At 43.0% G+C, this 20,320-nt stretch overlaps 1 protein-coding gene across 1 annotated transcript in view; it reads right to left on the reverse strand.

Moving 5' to 3' along the window:
* DDRGK1 (DDRGK domain containing 1) overlaps positions 1-20,320 on the reverse strand; it is a 140,170-nt gene that overhangs the window by 65,133 nt on the left and 54,717 nt on the right. Inside the window, exons 3-4 of the mRNA XM_078678711.1 lie at positions 18,437-18,543; positions 17,080-17,181 (exon numbers count right to left, since the gene is read on the reverse strand). Of these exons, the coding sequence (XP_078534837.1) occupies positions 17,080-17,181; positions 18,437-18,543 (209 nt within the window). The remainder of the gene's footprint in view (positions 1-17,079; positions 17,182-18,436; positions 18,544-20,320) is intronic.

The following is a 20,320-nucleotide window of genomic DNA, read 5'->3' on the forward strand; positions in this document are numbered from 1 at the left end:
TCACTTTATATGAAGAAGCCCGGACACAGTCGCTCGGGTAACATGACAGGCTGCCACCATGCACTTCATGCAGTTTGCATTAAGGGAAACTGGTTTTTGAGAATAACATCGCTAAATACTTGCACCATTGTATATGGGTAACTTTTGCCCCTACTACTAAGAAAGCAACATCCCTGTACCTATAAAGAAGGTTTTAGATACCTGTACTCATTGGCCTCTACTGACATCTGTACTGGGGTTGTGAACTTTATTAGGGGCAGGGGGCTCTTATGGGCAAGATTTTTAGAGAGTGTCAAGCACAGAAGCCATAATATTAAGTGTGTTAAAGCATTTTAAAAGGGAGGAATTGTTATAAAATGCTAGCAATGCCTTTTAGAGCTGCATTCCCTTTTATATTGCTGTGTACATTAATTGTTTTAAGATTGAATCAAATTTTGTTATGATTATCTGAATTGTTCGAAGATTTAACCAAACCATTGCCATTACGATCTGAATTGCTGGGAGATATGCAATCCATTTAGGTCTTATTAGTTTTAAAATCATACAATGTTTAATATTGTAAGTGCACAACTGGTTTAGCCATTCCAGGGAGTTGTAGAGCTGCCCTTAACCGAAAATAATACAGATAATCCGGGTGACAACGCAGACCCTTTAGGAACACTTTTTCAAGTTTTCTCTAGTGGAGGTTTTTGTCTCTCTGGTTTGGATCTTAGTTTTGGGGCACCATTTTGTTAATCGTTGTATTATGACTGGAATTCTTTTTTTTATAATTACACTACTATTTGGATGGGATTTATATTTATGAATGTTTTACATATTTATTATGTCTTTGCACTGTGCACTTTTATCGTACTTTGAACCGAAATAAAGTTAATATGAGATGAGAAGATGAGACTTGCACCATCTGAAATGTAGTTTTTACTTATTTTTACAGGAGACTGCTTTTTAAAAACAAACGCTGCTAAATACCTGTATGATTGAATCTGAATTGCACTATGTTTTAAATATTTTGCACTAAGTGGAGACTGATTTTAAATAAACACTGGTTAACACTGCCAATCAATTACCTGTACTTTGGCCATGTCACCGATCTGCACATGGTGACCTTGCGTGCTCTGTTGGTGGAGTGAAACCTGCTCAGGGGGACTAAGCCACTAGAAGACGCCATTTTGGTCAGCGTTCTAGTTGCTCAAAGGCTTCCAATCACTTCACTCTATATAATGAAGGTCGGAGCGCAGTTGTGATGCTTGCCCGCCAAAGGCAAGTCTGCCTGCACCCGAACAAGGCCAGGAACCCTGTCCCCCCTGCCCCCAAACCGTAAGTACTTTGATTTATTAATCCCTATAATTGTAGGCTCTAAGGAGAACTATCAAGGAAAAGTGCCTTCCCTCGATCGATCTCAATAACAAAGGAATAGCAATGTAGGACCAGCTCCCTCTCCTCCCTTCACTCCCCTCATACTAAGATCACCAGTAGTGTCACGAACACCTGCACATAATCAACTACGGATTCCTACCCGCTCACAAATTTGAATTCCTTTCCTTCCTGGAGGAAGATAAACCCAATATAAGTTTCATAACCGAAGCCTGGCTCCATGCAGAAGCCGGACCAGATATTATCAGAGTTTTGACTTCAGGCTATCACATATGCCGAAGGGACAGACCAGAAAGAAAGGGCAGGGTTGCTATTATTTTTTAAGATGTTTTAAAATACTTCTACAAACCTATAACCCCTCCCTGATAGTGAAGGTGTGGCATTTGCCACCCCCTTGACCCCCACATACACTTTCTCTGGAATTCTCCTCTATAGGCCCTCTGGCCCATGTAGCCACATTACCCAGGCCATCCTGGACATAATTGTCCGGCAGGCACTCAACAAGCAACATTTTACGGTACTGACCGATTTCAACATTCATTTGGAGGACTCAGCTGGCCCACAAGCTACACGGATTCTGAGTGATCCATCTTCCTTACAAATGTCCCAAAAAGTGCCTGGGATCATACATTAGAAAGAGCATCTACTTGACCCCATTTATTCCACTGACCCTCACCTAGATGTCCTGAACCCACAACCGATAGTGTGATCAAATCATTATCTGAACCCCTCATGGTGAACACCCAGAGTGGCAGCCCACCTCTAAGTCCAATCATTTGGAGAGACCGCAGCCGGTCAAAAGCTCAACTGCGAAAAGTGGAGACCTACCTTTAGGGGATCCAGACCTGACCTAGGTGAGGACCCTCAGATTGCGAATGAAAAGGTCACCGATTGGATAAAAAAAAAAACTCAATGGACAATATCATCGCTATAAAAAAGCTCCAATAGCACACCAAGAACAAAACTGCTTCTTGGTATACCCCTCAACTCCTGACACTGAAATAGGCATAACAAAGGCTAAAAGGAAATGGAGAAGAGGCTACGGAGAATCCACTAAATCAGAATACAGAGAAGTCATGAGGACTTACCACTCCTAAATCAAAAGGGCCCAGGCAGCATACTATGAGGAAAGGATCATCCTCGCTTCCAATGCCCGCACAAAATATTTCAGATTGTAAAAACAGTGATGGAACCCACATGCTAGAGTGCCACCTCTGATCCCTCTCCAGCACGTTGTGATGACCTCACAAGTTTTTACTTTAAACAAAATCACGGATATCTAACTCACGTTTCCCGAACCAATCAATAACAATTTAACTATGGAGAAAAATGTCCTATTGGACGTTCCCATTTTTACCCCCTGATAGCTTCACACTTACGTTTCACAAAGTCAGATCAAGATCTCAACTTGATCGAGCACCTCCGCACACTCTCTTAAGCAGCTGTACTCACCTTCCCAGTGATGTTTAGCAACAGGAATAGTGCCCCCCACATGGAAAGATGCCATGGTCAACACACTGCTAAAAAAAACACACACACAACCTGGACTCTCTCTGCCCAGGCAATTACAAATCCATCTCTTTTCTATCTGGTCTGAGCAAAGTGGTAGAGAAACACGTAAACAAGCATCTCTCATATTTTCATGAAACAAATAATATCATGTGCCCCACGCAGACTGGGTTTCACCTTAAGCACCACAAAGACGGCTCTTCTGGCGGTAGTAGAGGAGTCAAAAATGGTGATGAACCGAGGAGGTACGGTAGCCATCCTCCTCCTGGATCTCAGCACAGCATTCGACATGGTGAACCATGTTATTCTCATTATTAGCACTCACAGTGCAGGTGTTATGGGGCCGGCACTATACCGTCTCACCTACTTTTTGAAAGATAGGACCTTCCAAGTCATTGATAGATCCTGTTCTTAGGACATCTTTCTTCTGAGGTGCGGAGTTCCGCAGGGCTCGTCCCTGAGCCCGATGCTTTTGAACTTGTATATGTGTTCATTGGCAGACATAGTACAGTCATTTGGGATATCCCTGGCTTCATACGCAGATGACACCCAACTGGTGTTCTCTGTAACTCTGGGATGTGATTCCCATTCTACCACACTAGGACCTTGTCTGGAGAGAGTAGCTAGCCGGATGGCAGATTCCTGCCTTAAACTAAACGGGGAGAAAACAAAGTTGATGATACTGTGTAATAACCTCAATACCCACCACAACTTGGGTTAGCCTGACTGCTTAGGCACTCCCTCTGGCCCCAAGGTGGTTATTAAAAGCCAGGAGGTATGTCTGGACAAATCATTAGGCATGGAGGCCCAGGACACAAAACACTCACGATGCTGCTACTGCATTCTCAGAATGCTCTGTAAAAAACTGAACCTACTCCCCCCTCCACTCCAGAAGGCTCGTAGTACAGGCACTTATCTTCTCCCACCTGGACTATGGGAATTAATCTCTACCTGGGAGCACCAAAACCGGTCAGCAAAAAAGGTTGTGAAGAATGCATCAGCTCGAGCTAAGCTCAATATTCCTAAACACAACTCTGCCCAGCAGGCCCTGACCACCCTGCACTGGATACTGGTTGACAAATGGTAAAATTCAAAGCCCTATGCGTAGCTCACAGGTCACTCCAAACAAAAGGCCATGCTATCCTCAGAGCTCTGGTAACCCATTGTACGGCTAATAGAGCCCTCTGCTCCATCAACGCCCACCTGCTCACCCAACCATGTATAAAAAGAGGGAGAAGTTGAGGGTGGTCCTTTGGATACACGGTGGCCAAATTATGGCACACCCTTGCCCTTACAATGAGACTTACTAACAATGAACTCAATTTCCAGAAACTTCTAAAAATGTGGCTATTTGATAACTAATCTGCCCCGTGCACTTTGGTGGACTCTGTATCCTGCTGCCAGAGTTGGGACGCCTATGGGTCACTATGCGCTCTACAAATGGGCATAGAATAGAATATACTGATTGTAATATTTTTTTTGCAAAAACTACTAATTGCTTTTCAGTGTATTTAATTTCCCAATATACATTCGACCTTTATTCTTCTGAAACGGACATGAAAGATCAAAACACCAAAGACTTAAGCAGTCTGTGGGAAGGGTGATGGTATGATTATGTAATATATGGAAATAAATGCTCTCTGCTGTACATTACAATGATACTGCAGATAACTTGGAGTCCCATGATATCTTTAAAGAACTTGGCCTTTGGCCTTGTTCCCATACATGGTCATGGAACTCCTCTAACTTGCAATATCCTTATAATATAAGGCAGGGGCACTTTATCGCATATATTAAATTGTCTTGCTGTTTTTCACAAATGGATGAATACCCACAGGCTCAAGTAATTGGAGATGATATGATGAGCAAAACCAAAGCGATGGGCTGGAATGCTTCCATGAGGGATTCCCAGTGGGTAGACAGATTGCAAACATATCTCCTATCAAATTTTGTGTATTTGTTGTCAAGACCTACCTTTAGGGGATCCAGACCTGACCTAGGTGAGGACCCTCAGATTGCGAATGAAAAGGTCACCGATTGGCTAAAAAAAACTCAATGGACAATATCATCCCTATAACAAAGCTCCAATAGCACACCAAGAACAAAACTGCTTCTTGGTATACCCCTCAACTCCTGACACTGAAAAAGGCATAACAAAGGCTAAAACGAAATGGAGAAGAGGCTATGGAGAATCCACTAAATCAGAATACAGAGAAGTCATGAGGACTTACCACTCCTAAATCAAAAGGGCCCAGGCAGCATACGATGAGGAAAGGATAATCCTCGCTTCCAATGCCCCGCACAAAATATTTCAGATTGTAAATACAGTGATGGAATCCAGATCCTACAGCACCACCCCTGAACCCTCTCCAGCACGTTGTGATGACCTCGCAAGTTTTTTCTTTAAACAAAATCACGGATATCTAACTCACGTTTCCTGAACCAATCAATAACAATTTAACTATGAAGAAAAATGTCCTATTGGACCTTCCCAATTTTACCCCCTGATAGCTTCACACTTACGTTTAACAATGTCAGATCAAGGTCTCCACTTGATCGAGCACCTCCGCACACTCCCTCTAAAGCAGCTCTACTCACCTTCCCAGTGATGGTGGAACCTATGTTTAGCAACAGGAATAGTGCCCTCCACATGGAAAGATGCCATTGTCAACGGACTGCTGAAAAAACACAACCTGGACTCTGCCCAGGCAATTACAAATCCATCTGTTTTCTATCTGGTCTGAGCAAAGGAGTAGAGAAACACGTAAACAAGCTTCTCTCATATTTTCCTGAAACAAACAATATCATGTACCACACGCAGACTAGGTTTCACCTTAAGCACCACAAAGATCGCTCTTCTGGCAGTAGTAGAGGAGTCAAAAATGCTGATGGACCGAGGAGGTAAGGCAGCCATCATCCTCCTGGATCTCCGCACAGCATTCGACCTGGTGAACCATGTTATTCTCATTAATAGAACTCACAGTGCAGGTGTTATGGGGCCGGCACTATACCGTCTCACCTCCTTCTTGAAAGAAAGGACCTTCCAAGTCATTGATAGATCCTGTTCTTGGGACATCTTTCCTCTGAGGTGCGGAAATCCGCAAGGCTCATCCCCGAGCCCGATGCTTTTCAACTTATATATGTGTTCATTAGCAGACATAGTACAGTCAATTGGGATATCCCTGGCTTCATACGCAGATGACACCCAACTGGTGTTCTCTGTAACTCTGGGAGGTGATTCCCAATTCTACCACACTAGGACCTTGTCTGGAGAGAGTAGCTAGCTGGATGGCATATTCCTGCCTCAAACTAAATGGGGAGAAAACAAAGTTGATGGTACTGTGTAATAACCTCAATACCCACCACAACTTGGGTTAGCCTGATTGCTTAGGCACTCCCTCTGGCTCCAGGGCGGTTATTAAAAGCCAGGAGGTATGTCTGGACAAATCATTAGGCATGGAGGCCCAGGACACAAAACACTCACGATGCTGCTACTGCATTCTCAGAATGCTCTGTAAAAAAACTGCACCTACTCCCCCCTCTACTCCAGAAGGCTCTTAGTACAGGCACTTATCTTCTCCCACCTGGACTATGGGAATTAATCTCTACCTGGGAGCACCAAAACCGGTCAGCAAAAAAGGTGGTGAAGAATGCATCAGCTTGAGCTCTGCTGAATATTCCTAAACACAACTCTGCCCAGCAGGCCCTGACCACCCTGCACTGGATACTGGTCGAGCAAAGGGTAAAATTCAAAGCCCTATGCGTAGCTCACAGGTCACTCCAAACAAAAGGCCATGCTATCCTCAGAGCTCTGGTAACCCATTGTACGGCTAATAGAGGCCTCTGCTCCATCAATGCCCGCCTGCTCACCCAACCATGTATAAAAAGAGGGAGAAGTTGAGGGTGGTCCTTTGGATACACGGTGGTCAAATTATGGCACACCCTTGCCCTTACAATGAGACTTACTAACAATGAACTCAATTTCCAGAAACTTCTAAAAATGTGGTTATTTGATAACTAATCTGCCCCGTGCACTTTGGTGGACTCTGTATCCTGCTGCCAGAGTTGGGACGCCTACGGGTCACTATGCTCTCTACAAATGGGCATAGAATAGACTATACTGATTCTAATATTTTTTTTGCAAAAACTACTAATTGCTTTTCAGTGTATTTAATTTCACAATACACATTCTACCTTTATTCTTCTGCAACGGACATGAAAGATCAAAACACCAAAGACTTAAGCAGTCTGTGGGAAGGGTGATGGTATGATTATGTAATATATGAAAATAAATGCTCTCTGCTGTACATTAAAATGACACTGTAGGCAACTTGGAGTCCCATGATATCTTTAAAGAACTTGGCCTTTGGCTTTGTTCCTATACAGGGTCATGGAATTCCTCTAACTTGCAATATCCTTATAATATAAGGCAGGGGCACTTTGCCGCATATATTAAATTGTCTTGCTGCTTTTCACAAATGGATGAATACCCACAGGCTGAAGTAATTGGAGATGGCATGATGAGCAAAACAAAAGCGATGGGTTGGAATGCTACCATGAGGGATTCCCAGTGGGTAGACAGATTGCAAACATTTCTCCTATCAACGTTTGCGTATTTGATGTAAAGTTCTAAGTGGCTATGGTTATACCCAGACGGGGTATAGCCTTAGTCAGGAGTCCCGTGATCCCACGCCCTCAGAACCCAAGCCTCGACCACCTGAAAAGGCCCAAGTAGACTGAAACCGGTCATGGGTTGCTTGTGTTTTTGTTCACGCAGGACCTGGCTTGGCTGCTAGGGGTGGACTGTTTCTACTCGAGTAGCACCATGGGCGATTTGCACATATCATGATGGGCAAAAAAAAAAAAAGAGGTGGGTTGGGAAGCTACCTGAGCAATTGCCAGTGGTTAGAAAAATTACAAACACTCCTCCCATCACCTTTTGTGTGTTTGAGGTTGACCACCGACAAGGCTGAGATACGCAAGAGGCAACCAGGCTACTGATCAAATTCCCTTCCCACCACCGGGCTCTGGATCGTGTCCTCCTGTGACAACTCACATTTACATTCTTGCCAGACATCTCTGCTCATCGGATTCCATCTCGCTTATCAATCCTAATTTTTTCTGCAGTCGTTTTGGAGGATTTGCTTTTTATGTTCAAGCTCCTCGCCTAGGAAATCTCCTCCATTGGATCCAATGTTTGTCCAAATCTATAACTTTAAGGAAAGCTATTAGGACAGGGTTGTATTTTTATCCTGCAGTTCTATGTCTCCTGGCTTATTGTTGGGGAGAAGTGGCCTAATGAGGAGGAAATGTGGCGTAATGGCTAGAGCAGCTGACCTTGGAACAGGGGCGCTGGGCTCAATTTCTACCCGTGCTCCCCAAAGACAAGAAGAAAAAAACTTAATGTAATCTGGTGCTTGTATAAAGTACTCTAATGCCCTTGGGTCAAGCTCCTGCTATATAGAACTATAAAGAAGTTTCAATCCTAGCGCTGAGAGACCTACTGGTGGTAGTGCACTCCAAGAAATCTAATCTGCACCATCACCTAACAGTGTAGTAATTCTGGTAAACTCAGCAGGTAAGCAGTCAGACATAACTTCTATAAATGGTGGGTTAAGCTGAATTAGGCCAGGAATGAAAACAATCTGATATCACTGATACGTACTGAAATTCCTAAATAAATCCATAAATATATTTTTTAATATTGCTGAACAGAGAAATGCAATTTGCTTCTTATCACAAACATTCATGGCTTCAACTCCACCACCACTAAAGATGCAAAAGGGCATCTTGAAATATAATTATTTTGGGACAGTCTGACAGTTTGAAAAGCAAACCATGAGTCACTTTTTAATTTTAGGAGGCTTTGCATAAATAGGTTCCTAAGAGTCATGTGTAAGGATTAATCATCACTTGCAATTTCAAAGGGCTCAGAGTAGACCAGAGATGACATTTTGGTTAAGCACACTAAAACACAAGATCGCAGGCTGTGGAGGTGGGACAAAACCACAAAAGTGGTCTACTCAGAAGGAGTGGGCAGGAAAGCTACAGAGACACTGCAGTAACAGCATGCGTTGGTGGCATGTCTGATGACATATAGCAGGTGAGGCTTGGTTGTTTCGTGGGCACTGTACAATTAAATGGGGCTCATGTACAGAAATTAATCACTGCTGGCATGTTCGCAGTACCGACTAATTGCCAAGTATGTTAATGGTTTCCAGATCATCCTGTGTATACCCGAGGATTGCAAAGGAATGTAATCAAGCTCAGATGATGCACAGGGTATAGGTCTCAATTATGTCCAGTGGTCAGGATTTTGCTTGGTATACCCTTATGCTCCCATTTCCTCCTACTAATGATGGGCCTGCCTTGTTTTCCTTGCTCTTTGACATTAGGTCTTGCCTGTGAGAGCTCAAGGGGCTTGAAATCCGCCCATTGTTTACCATTTGTGGGCTTCATTGTCACTTTCATTTGCTGCCTCCTAATTTGTCAGAGTTTACCAGCTTCACTTACTCTTCTTATGTCTGGAGCATGGACCAAGTACTGATGGCTTCATCTTGATTTTGTCCTCCCTGTTATCCTTGTTGCTTCTTCACTCCTGTCCCTTAAGCCACCTTGTCAGTGTTGCTCCTTCCCTTCAACTCCCACCCCCGTTGCCCGTGTTGCCTCTTTACTTCCACCCTCACCCTACCGTTATTTGTGGTGCTTCTTCCCACCCTCCCTACCAGTGTCTGTGTTGCCCCCCCTTCCTTCCCACCTCCCCACCCTTTCTCACATAAGGCGAGACCTAGGACTTTGCAAATACTTTTTGATGCCGCAGCACTTCAGAGGTTGGTGGATTTTCACCAGGAAGCACTATTGAGTCTGCGAATAGATATGGAAAATGTGGGTACATGTGTCACTTGTACTGGAAATAGGAAGGACTTGGGGAACCGTTGTTCTAGTTATATTGGAAAAATACCCATCTTAAATATTTTTACGGTGCACTTTGCATATAACGGCAAGTCACAATTTCTGCTTCTACAATGATGCCATCTTTAGATTTAGTGCGTTTTGCTTGTATGTTACACAGCACGGAGCACAGAGACAGTCTCTCATTACACCCTAGATTATCAATGTTTGCATTGAAGGACTGAACAATGCAGCTGGCATGCCCAATTGTGCAAAAAGATGGTTTAGGTTTAAATTCCTCCTACGAAATAGACAGGACTCAATTTTAACTGAAGTCTGTCCTCGCAGTTAACATTTCTTCTGCTGGGTTACAAAGATATCTGGAATCACTTAGCTGATTCTCAATTTACATCTATTCTTTCACAACATCTTAATTTTACTGATGACTGGCTTTACTACACTGCTACCTGGCACTTAGACAACATTTTTAAAATGAGGGCCTCAGTCAACACGGTTATCCAAGCAGTCATTTCAACTTTATTCATTCATCATTATTAGTAAAGCTGCTATTAGAACTAAGAATACACTCATGCTGCTACTAAACAGGATTCAGAAATACCACAAAGATTACTAGAGCACTCCCTTCGTCAGATAATGTACGTGTCAGAAGTGTCTAGAAGTGTCCACTCATGGTCTGACTTTGGCCATTCCAAAAACGTCCAGGTCGCCGTGGACCACCACGAATGCACGCTACTTGGCAGCATGCATGAATGCGGTTGGAAGAATGTCTCTATGGGATGAGCCAGGCACAGCATAGCTAAGCGAACTGCAGCGCCATGCTGCTACCACCTCTGGCAGCGAAGCTAAGGTATAACATTCGCTACTAAATACCTGTCTGATTGAATCTGAATTGTAGGAGCTTCCTACACAGTAAGGTCCAACATGCACCGTGGAGCCCAACCCCACCTTTCTAGCTCATGGTGGATAACTCTGTGGTGATGACTAACAGTCGTGCCTGGCCACCCGATGCCCCATGAAGGTACCCGCTGTAGAAGCCAAATGGGTGCCTGCTTTCACAAGACTCCTGATCCAATTGTGAATACAATAGAGGGGAGAGGTAGGAATGCATCACCATCGCCTCTACCAACGGAACAGGTCTGAATGTGAAGGTACTGTTCTTCAGGCTCAGTTGTAGGGCAGTACCTCAGAAGATAATGTTTTGAGGAGCTACGACAAGGCAACTTAAATTATAGTGAGAGGTGGTGCTCCATTCCGCAGGTCTCCCACTACTTACCGCTCTCTGCAAACCTCCCACACTACCTAGAAGGATATCTGCCTGGAAATCTTGTCCTGACTGCCCTACTGGGTGTTTAAGTTCAGACCCAGTACCCCCAAATAAGTAACATTTCAGACAGGTGTGGGGAAGAATGACAAAAGGTCCCGGGCATAAAAGAACAAGTGCTCCAGCATTTGGTTCCACCCGAAAGGAGTGCTAAAGTTCTCGGCTTTGCAGAATGTTATGGCTTTTCTTACACCTGTAGTCACAGAGATGTTCTTTTTGGATTTTGAACTGTTCAAATCTGCTTTTTAAGTACCTGGCCTGCTTCTCCCTTAGCAATTCTATGGCTAGACATAGCCTTCTACTCGTCCCATTTGCCACTCTTAGGCATATGTCCTACCCACCCACCCTAAGCCAATGAACCCACCTTTCAACCCATGCATTAATAACTCATACCTGAACCCGTGCTACCCCTCTATCCCTGAGCTTGGGTGCCACTGGCCCCCGGCTAAGCATTAGCAGTCCGCCTCGCTGAGTGCTAACATCTCACCACCGATGCCACCTTGAGTCTTTGTCTATCTGGCTGTTCAGGAGGCAGGGTGCTACTTGTTCATCCCCATGGGCTACTTGGTCACCTTATACCATTGAAATATTTTGTTTCATTAGGTTACCCATTCCTGGCCCATTGCCCGCCAGCATTTGCACTCATGATCCATGTAATCCCATTGCAATACATTTTAACTGTTGTATCTATTCTGTTGGTGAAAAAACCTTCACTTGCTCCTCTTCCATCCACAAATCAAACCCAGAGAGTGCACTGAACCCCTCTTAAGAACATTCTGAAAATAAAGTCCTATCAATTTACAGTCCTATAAAATAGGATGCCCGTGTCCAAAATCCAAAAGCCCACATCTGGAAGCAAATTAGCGCCCCTTCTAGGCCTGATAAAATGGAAGTCTTGCTCTCTGTATGTTATGGGTAAAGACAGCCCAACTTTAAGAAAACACTTTAAACCATTCGGTGTGAAAACCTCATCCATTCATATTAAATTTTTGTACAGACTTACAATGTTGGGCCATACGCTTAAGTGCTTTGATGCTCAAGGATTTAGTAGAACTTTAGAAATGACAGATCTATACATTCGCATACTTTTTAGGTACAAACTTTTCATACAACAGTTCCTTAAGGGCAAACATGGTGCCCTTGTGCTAAGCCCTAAATAAGGGGTGTACATTTGCAGGGTATGAAAGCAAACAAAGATATAACACTGTCTGGACGGATACGTTTTTTTCCCTGCTTTCCGCGCATTAAACAACAATGGGGCAGTGAAAATGGGTGTTCTATGGTCTTTACCATCTATAGAAAGGCTGGAAGAGACAGGCTGCCCACTGCGTCTCTGGGCAGGTTATTCAGATAGATACGTATGTTATGTTATGTTAGGTTGTCTTGTAAAGCGCATGGCTACCCCAGCAATGGGGCGTCCCAGCGCTGTAGACCACTGGGGAACCCGTCCTGCCTTTCCCAGTGAGAGGATCCCTGCTGGGTATCTCCAAGGTGAAACCAGGCATCCCCGGTGTATGTGGGGGGGCCGTTGTGGAGATGAGGCAAGCTGATGCCCAGAGTTGCCGAGTGTGATCCCTGGTTAGAGTAGGCACCGAAGCGAGAATTATCGAGTCCGCTGACCCTGGTCCACGACCCTGCCACGTCGGGAATTGAACCATGGTCCCGGGCCGTCCTCTGCTTCCGGGTCTGCCGCCTCTAACCAGTGAGCCACACCACTCCACGTATACTGAACACTGAAATAAATCTGACTTTTCTGCATGGTCATCCCTAATTTCTTATCTTTTTCTGGAACTTATATTTGCTTGTATTAAAATTGTATATACGGTTACACTCCTATTGATTGCCAGAGTGTGTGCCTGTTCTGGACCTAAATTAGTGCCTGTAAAATTGGTTTCAGCCAATTGGTCTATTTAACATTACTGTAAGGTCACATAAGATGTGGCAAAAATGTACCAGTGACATAGTAGATAAATGTCATAAGTGGGCCGCAATATGAATTTACATCATCCACATACACAACAAAAATATATGTCTGTCAAGTTGGACTGCAGTTTAACCCGTTTTCTTCTTAGAACGTTCCGCGACAGTGCGAACGTTCTAATAAGCGGGAGGGGCCGCGTCGGCCAACGGACGTGCGCAGCACTACCGAGGTAGTGCTTGCGATGGCCGTTGGCCGACGGCACAGCAAACGGGTTAATGGCACTGCTGTAACACATGGACTTAGTCATTTAGGAAAACAATTTTTATACATTAATAAGTTACTCCTAAAGTGTACCTTGTCAGCCCACAAAGAATGGTGCCTAGTATATGAAAAAGTGGAACACCATATACTTAAGTCTACCCTCACAGTGACTAAAGACCTGAAAGTTATTTTACTGTGTTGGTCCGGCAACATTTTTTGCAAGAACTGGCCTAGATGTGAATACAATATTTTATTTCATATATCTGCCAATAGAAAAATGCTAGCAAAGTCCTTCAAAGTTATTTCTTAGTTTCCAAAACTGATTTTATGGTGAAATCAGATGTTTGACAACCTTAGTAGGAACATTAAGCAGAACTGTCTTAGAACCAGTTCTGGAAATCATCACACCTCCAGAGTTCTGTGCCTGGGAGAGAGAACGACTTTGGCTCAAAAGACAACGTATGCCTCCGAGCAGCTGAGGAAGGACAGGGAGGTGCCAAGTGCAGACCAGTTAGCAGGGATTAGCTGTTTAGGAGTGGACAGGAACAGTTTGAAGTACAAAAGGGCAGACTAGCTCTTCTGACTTGACGTTGCCAAGGAGGGTTTCTCCTTCTCATTCAAAGGAACCTCTTAAACAGCCAGTTACAGTGTAGGAGGGTGCCCTTCAAACCCTGTCAGAGGGAGAAGAGCTAATCTAAATAGAGGAGTGCCAAACAGCTGAAGATAGGGCTGCCTATCAGAAAGGTTCTTCTATATTGAAACAGAGGCTCCTAGGAACTTTTCCACTGAGGCAAATAGGAAGTGCTTCAAAGGGAGGTGGGGGGACTCTGGAGAAATTCCACGACCCGGTTCTAACTATTTTCTCAATCACCCACTAGTGAACAGGATAAATCTAGCACCTCAGCCACCACCTTCTCAGAACTTTCTTGGACTTGGGAAGACTCCTCCTGAAAACAAAAGGCCCCGATGGAAGAAGAATCCGCTGAAAGAAGAGGATGCACTAAAGAATCCAAGGACTCCGATTGGCACCCAAGGCCTGGAACTGCTCTCCAAGCATCAAGTAGTTGGCCTCCTGTTTGTCTGCTACAGCAACATAAAGAGCAAAAGGACTCCTGAATTCAAAAGAGAGCTGCTGACCGCAAGAACTGGACCCTGCATGAGATCTGCCCACAGAGAGACCTGGTGCCTAGAAGCACCAGAAGCATACCTAAGGATCTGACCAGAAGGACATTCCCCAGTCCCACCTTTGTAAGACTGGGACAAGGGGTAGAGGTTTGCCCAGCAAAGTAGCACCCTTGACAGGCAAAAAACAAGGTTGTTCATGCTTTTTGCAGCACTGAAAAGACATTCAGAAGGTCCTCATGGTAACAAGCATCTAGCCATGAATGGATTCTGGTCTGCTACACCTTCCAGCCTTGATCCACTGCCAGACTTTGACTTTCAAAAAGTGTCTATATTTGAATGGAACACCTTGGACTGGGTTGAGGCAGCACATCTGTCTGACCCATGAAGTCCTTTTGTCGGCTATGAAATCCAGCTTCATGCTAAAACCAAGAGCTTCAGTGGGAGCCTGACCATGACATATCTATCGGACTTTGAGGGACCATCCTCAGACATAGCTTTGGACATTGCCCTACTGGAAGATTATGAGGGATTACGTCTGAAGGTAAAAACTCTGATCAGGATGACTTGCTTCGATTATCCAACCTCTGCTTCATTGTGGTCAGCCTGTAATCGTGCAATGAATGGTTCCACTCAAGCACAAATTGTGTTTTCAATGGTGCTTTACTTTCTTTAGAAGCTTTTGCCATAAAATGAACTTTAACATGAATCTCTAACTCCCCTTAACCTAGTTTAATGACCTGGGCATCGTTTTGCAGATTTTCTGCTGTTCTATATTAGTTTGGGAATTTAATTAAACAGTATCCCCTTACACTAACAGTGTTAGTGCTGATTGAATGAAGCAGACGCTCTCTGAAGACTGCGATAGCTACCAAGGGTTGCGCAGAGATGCCCTCGGAGTTATCGGACCTAACCAGAATGTTTAATAAGTTGGTTGAGGTCACCATTACCAAATTAATAACTCCATTTCTGTCAAGCATGAGAAAAACGTCTTCTAATATGGCAAGTTTAATTCCTTCTCCAGTTACAAACTACTCTAGATGGTTTCTCGCGTGCTGCCATAAACACCTACATGCCTCATCTTTTAAAATTCTGCAAATGTTCACATTTAAATGCCTTTTCTTCTAATCTTCTTGTTTAAGGCGGACCACATTAAATCTCTTTTGCGAAATCAGTTATTCACATTCAGCCTTATTCATCAACGGGCCGTTTTGCGAGGCCCTAATAGCGATTCATAGCGAATCGCTATTAAGGACTCGCAAAACGGTATTCATGTAGGAATTGCTAAATAAATAGCGATTCCTACACAATCCTTATTTGCGAGTAGCAAATTGCTAATCGCAAATAAGGAATAACTCATAGGCCCATGGGAATGCATGGGGAGTTATTCCTTATTTGCGATTAGCAATTTGCTACTCGCAAATAAGATAGCGATTTAAAGGGTGCCAGGGGTGTCCAAAGGACACCCTGTAGCACCCCTTAAATGCAAATTGAAACAGATGTTGCGCGCACACATGTCCAAAGGACATGTGTGTGTGTAACATGCAACTTAGAAAATGCATTTTTCTAAGTTTTTGCTATTTACCGAGAGGTCTGACCTCTCGGTAAATAGCGGCCCAAAATTGCAATTTCGCAATTTTAAAATGCTTCATGAATTGCATTTAAGGAATCTCAAATAGAGATTCCTTAAATTCAATTCTTCGCAAATGTGCGAATTCTTAAATACCGATTTTTGCATTTGGGATGATGAATCCCAAATGCAAAAATTGCACTCGCAAAAGGCAAAGATTCTGAGAATCTTGCCTTTTGCGAGTGCAATTTAGCTTGATGAATCAGGCGGATTGTTTTTAATCTGTTGCTACTTGATATGCTGCAGTAAACAAATAATAAATTAAACAGGTCTTTAAAGCGCAACTGATAGACACAGGAGGCTCTGACACCAACTGTAGAGCATCCTTTTGCCAAACAAACATCATCCCTGGTATCTTAAAAATAAAATAACATTAGCTGCTCTGTTCCTGATGCCTTTTTAAATCATCAGTGCTTTTAGTCTCCACTTTCAAAATCCAGCCTTATTTACATGTCTAACCTTTTTTGTCTCTAGTTCAAAGCAATACATTTCTTTATTTTGGGCGTGCTCATTTTTTACGAGTTTCTTGTATCTGGTGAATGAGTTTTGGGAGTTGTTGCAGCGGCATCACCTCCTACATGCATGAAAATACAAACCGGTTACTTGAGCCCCCCAGTCCTTTCAAGACGTTAACTTAAACAGGGTGACTAATTGCTGGTTGCATAACCTTTAACAGCTCTGCTTTTCAATCTTCTCATGGCCTGTGTAGGAGTGCAGGAACTTGATGTGCTCCAACCACAAGGTTTCGGGTTAGCCTAAGATATTATAAATACAAATACTCTTCGAAATAAAATCAGGCTGAAAGAAAGAGGGCGAGAAAATGATATTTTTCACCAAACTTTAAAAAAATAAAAAAATTAAAAAGTTGTTGGCGCGTGTTGAATTCCAGGGTGGGTGGTGGCTGTGTTTAAGCAGTTTTTGCTGGCCACCAGATTATCAGCACCTGCCAAAGGTGAAACTTTCAATATTGGAAAAAATCTAATCTACTGGTCCAGGAAAATCCTACAAGATGCTGGAATTGAAGAATACCTGCTTCGCTTCCTCCAGGCGTTCCTGCTCCTCCTCCTTGCGCCTTTCCTCCTGCCTTTTGGACTCAAGCTTTTTCCGTTCTTCTCGCTCTGCTTCTTCAGCCTGAAATAATACAAACTGATTCACTCAAAGAAACAGAATACTTTTTAACTCGTGTGGTATAGGGCATGTGAATATATGCTATAATCATTGCACTGGAACAGCAGAACACAGCTAACTGGCCAGTGTGGGACACTCACAGAGCGGCTGGCCTAGATTCAGTCCATGTTCTTTTCTAGAGATTTACTCTGTACTGTTTTGTAAAAACTTCTTCTAATAAAAACTTTTGAAATAAAAAAAAAAAAGTGACAACACACTCTGTTAAGCAGCACCGCTTTCCAAAACGTAAAATACCAAGAACAACCGAATACATAGTCCTCTTGGTTAAAATAACAATTTAACACACAAAGATAGTTAGTTATCCTTTGAGCTAAGTGAGTGTTTCTACAAATAAAGGCAGATTATATATATATATATATATATATATATATATATTACACACACACTTATTTTTGTTACCCCTTATTTGACAGCCGTATTCACTAGTTGGCACAAACACAAATTTCCTACTTTGTACATATAATGAGTCAACATTGTCGTTTCTGAGAAACGTGTGCATCGCATAAACAGATACACATATAATTCATATATTACAAATATAATTATTATTAACATAGGCAAAAGTTGTCAGAGAAATACCTATCCCACAATTTAAGAAAGGGTGATAGGTGTCACCCAAATATCAAATCCATAAGGCATATTGAATCCTAAAATATCTGAATAATGCCACATATTGAATATGGTTGTCAAATAAGAGGTGCTAAACTCGGGATATCCTACAATTAGGTACAAAGAAATTCATAAAAATCTGCAAAACCAAATATGTGCCTTTGGCCTGTTCATCTAGGTTTGAGATATAAAAGCGCCACGTCTGCTTCCTGTAGAAGCCAGTTACTCAAGCCGCTGTATGACACATATCATTGCATCAAACCACGCCAGCTCACTTATCGCATGACTGTCTGCGGAAATGACATGCGATCTTGCTGACCAAGGCCGGGCTGTTAACTTTTATCAGAAACTTACATATATCATAGATAAGCATTTAATGTGCATACAGCCTTCTTAGCCACAAGTCTCTACTCTTTAGTTTATTTATTTACAGTTAACACCTTAAAGGTTTCATTGTCCGTGTGCTATTTTCTTACACTATTTTAATGGGCTTCAAAGGTTCCAAAAATGTGGTCTTCGAATGCTTAAGGTTCATCTCTTGAACGAAAATGCTTTGAAATAATGCTTGGAATAAATACAATGATCTTACCTCTCTTTGGGCTTTTCTCGCCTGTTTTTCCTCTAGTTTCTTCTGCTTTTTAGCTCCAATTTTTCCAGATGCCTGTGTCTCTGTGGCATCATCTTTTTCTTCAAGCTCTACAATATGTGATATATGAGAGGGACAATTTAACTTCATGCATCCTCTATTATTATTATTAAAACCTTTATATTAATTTAACTGAATCATGTTAATGTTATTATAATTGAACATTTCAGTAAAAAACACATCTTTTTATAAATAAAACATGAAGGAACGCCTTGACCGAATAAACTGATAGCGAACATAATTAGGTCATGCACCGCTTGCAGAGCGTAATTTTTTTTATTTTTATGAGCAGGAGGTTGTGTTCTATGTCATCTAATAAAAGTGTCACCTGCCCTAGTAGCTATACACACTCACTTAATAATGCCCCCTTGGGTTTCTTCTTTATTGGCTGCATTCTGGCTGATAGGAAAAACCTATTTCCCTTGGTTGATCACAAAATAATTTTCTTCTTGGACCTCACAATTTGAAGGGATAATGAATTTACACTTCCTCTGCAACAAACATGCTGGACATGTGTCACATGCACAGAATACAGAGGCCTTGTTTACACGTGGCCTGGAAAAATTCCTGTTATTACACCGCCCTGGAGTTACTGTTACCTGGGGTAAGATAATTGTGGAGGGGGGGAAATAACGGGAATTACACGTTTCTGGAAAACAAAAGAAAGAAATTGGTGTTTCTGTAACAATTGCTTTTTTTTCACACCGTCCTTCAAACCGAGATTTCAGATGCATTCAGAAGCTGAAATCTTGAGTGAAAAACACGTCCCAGGCGCAGTAGAATTTGGGGGCCACTTGTAAATCAGCCCAGAGGCATGGCACTATTTGCACATACAAAAAAAGTATTTATAGTTGTCCCTTTCATAGAGTTAAGGCTAATATGACATGCCATCTCTAAGAGTACTTAAAACTTTTGTAATTGCATCTGCCACTTCTAGGTGGAAGTCAACGGCACTGAATCTGGTGTGAGTTCTGGATTATGGTTCTAACTAGAACTAGGGGTTTTCTGTTTTCAATCTCAACCATAACTACACTTTAAACATGGATAGTTCAGTGAATTTAGAAGATTTTTTTTAAACACGTTAATAATGTGTCATAACCAAAGCTAACCTGAACTTCATTTTAAACTTTGTTTTTACAGTGAATTTTGGGTTTTTTCGATCTTGTACCACATGCAACTGTTCCCTTCACCCAACCAACTACAGGCAGCCAGCTGCTGCTGCTGTGCACTGCCTTTGGCCGTGCAAAGTGGGGGTTGGACACAGAGACTGGTCTGTGGCCTGACCCTGTGCACAACACTCCGTGTGGGATCCAACTCCCTGCACATTACCCTTGGCCTTGCATAGCGGAGGTGGGCTGCAACGCTTGGCCTTCAGCAAGACCCATTGCACAACCTTCCATGGCATGTTAAACACCTCTATACACCAACTTTTGCGGTTGTTCTTTCTTTTTTCCCCAGGATTCACAAACATGTGCAGATTGATAGACTGAGATCTTATCTATTCAAGATGCAGCTAGTCCCTGTACCCAACCCCCTCAGACACACTTTATAGTGTCAGGCTGACAGTCCTGTTTTTAGGTTTCGCCTGGCGAACAGCTGCGCAGCAGCGTTTCGCGCAGACGAAATCTTATGTTGTTACAGTATGTGGCTTATTCCCGCCTCTGTCTTCCATTGGCTAGCTCCATAAATGGAGGCTAGCCATTGGAAGAGAGAGGCGTCCGTCATTATGTGAGGCGATTCGTGGGCGTTCCGGCGATTTTTTCCCTCTCTGCCCCTTTGTTGCCGTCATTGCGGCGGTGGGCGGTTGCTTTTTTTTCCCTGCAATGC

The sequence above is a fragment of the Lissotriton helveticus genome, chromosome 2_2 (assembly GCF_964261635.1).
Source record: "Lissotriton helveticus chromosome 2_2, aLisHel1.1, whole genome shotgun sequence".
In the NCBI taxonomy this organism is placed as follows: Eukaryota; Metazoa; Chordata; class Amphibia; order Caudata; family Salamandridae; genus Lissotriton; species Lissotriton helveticus.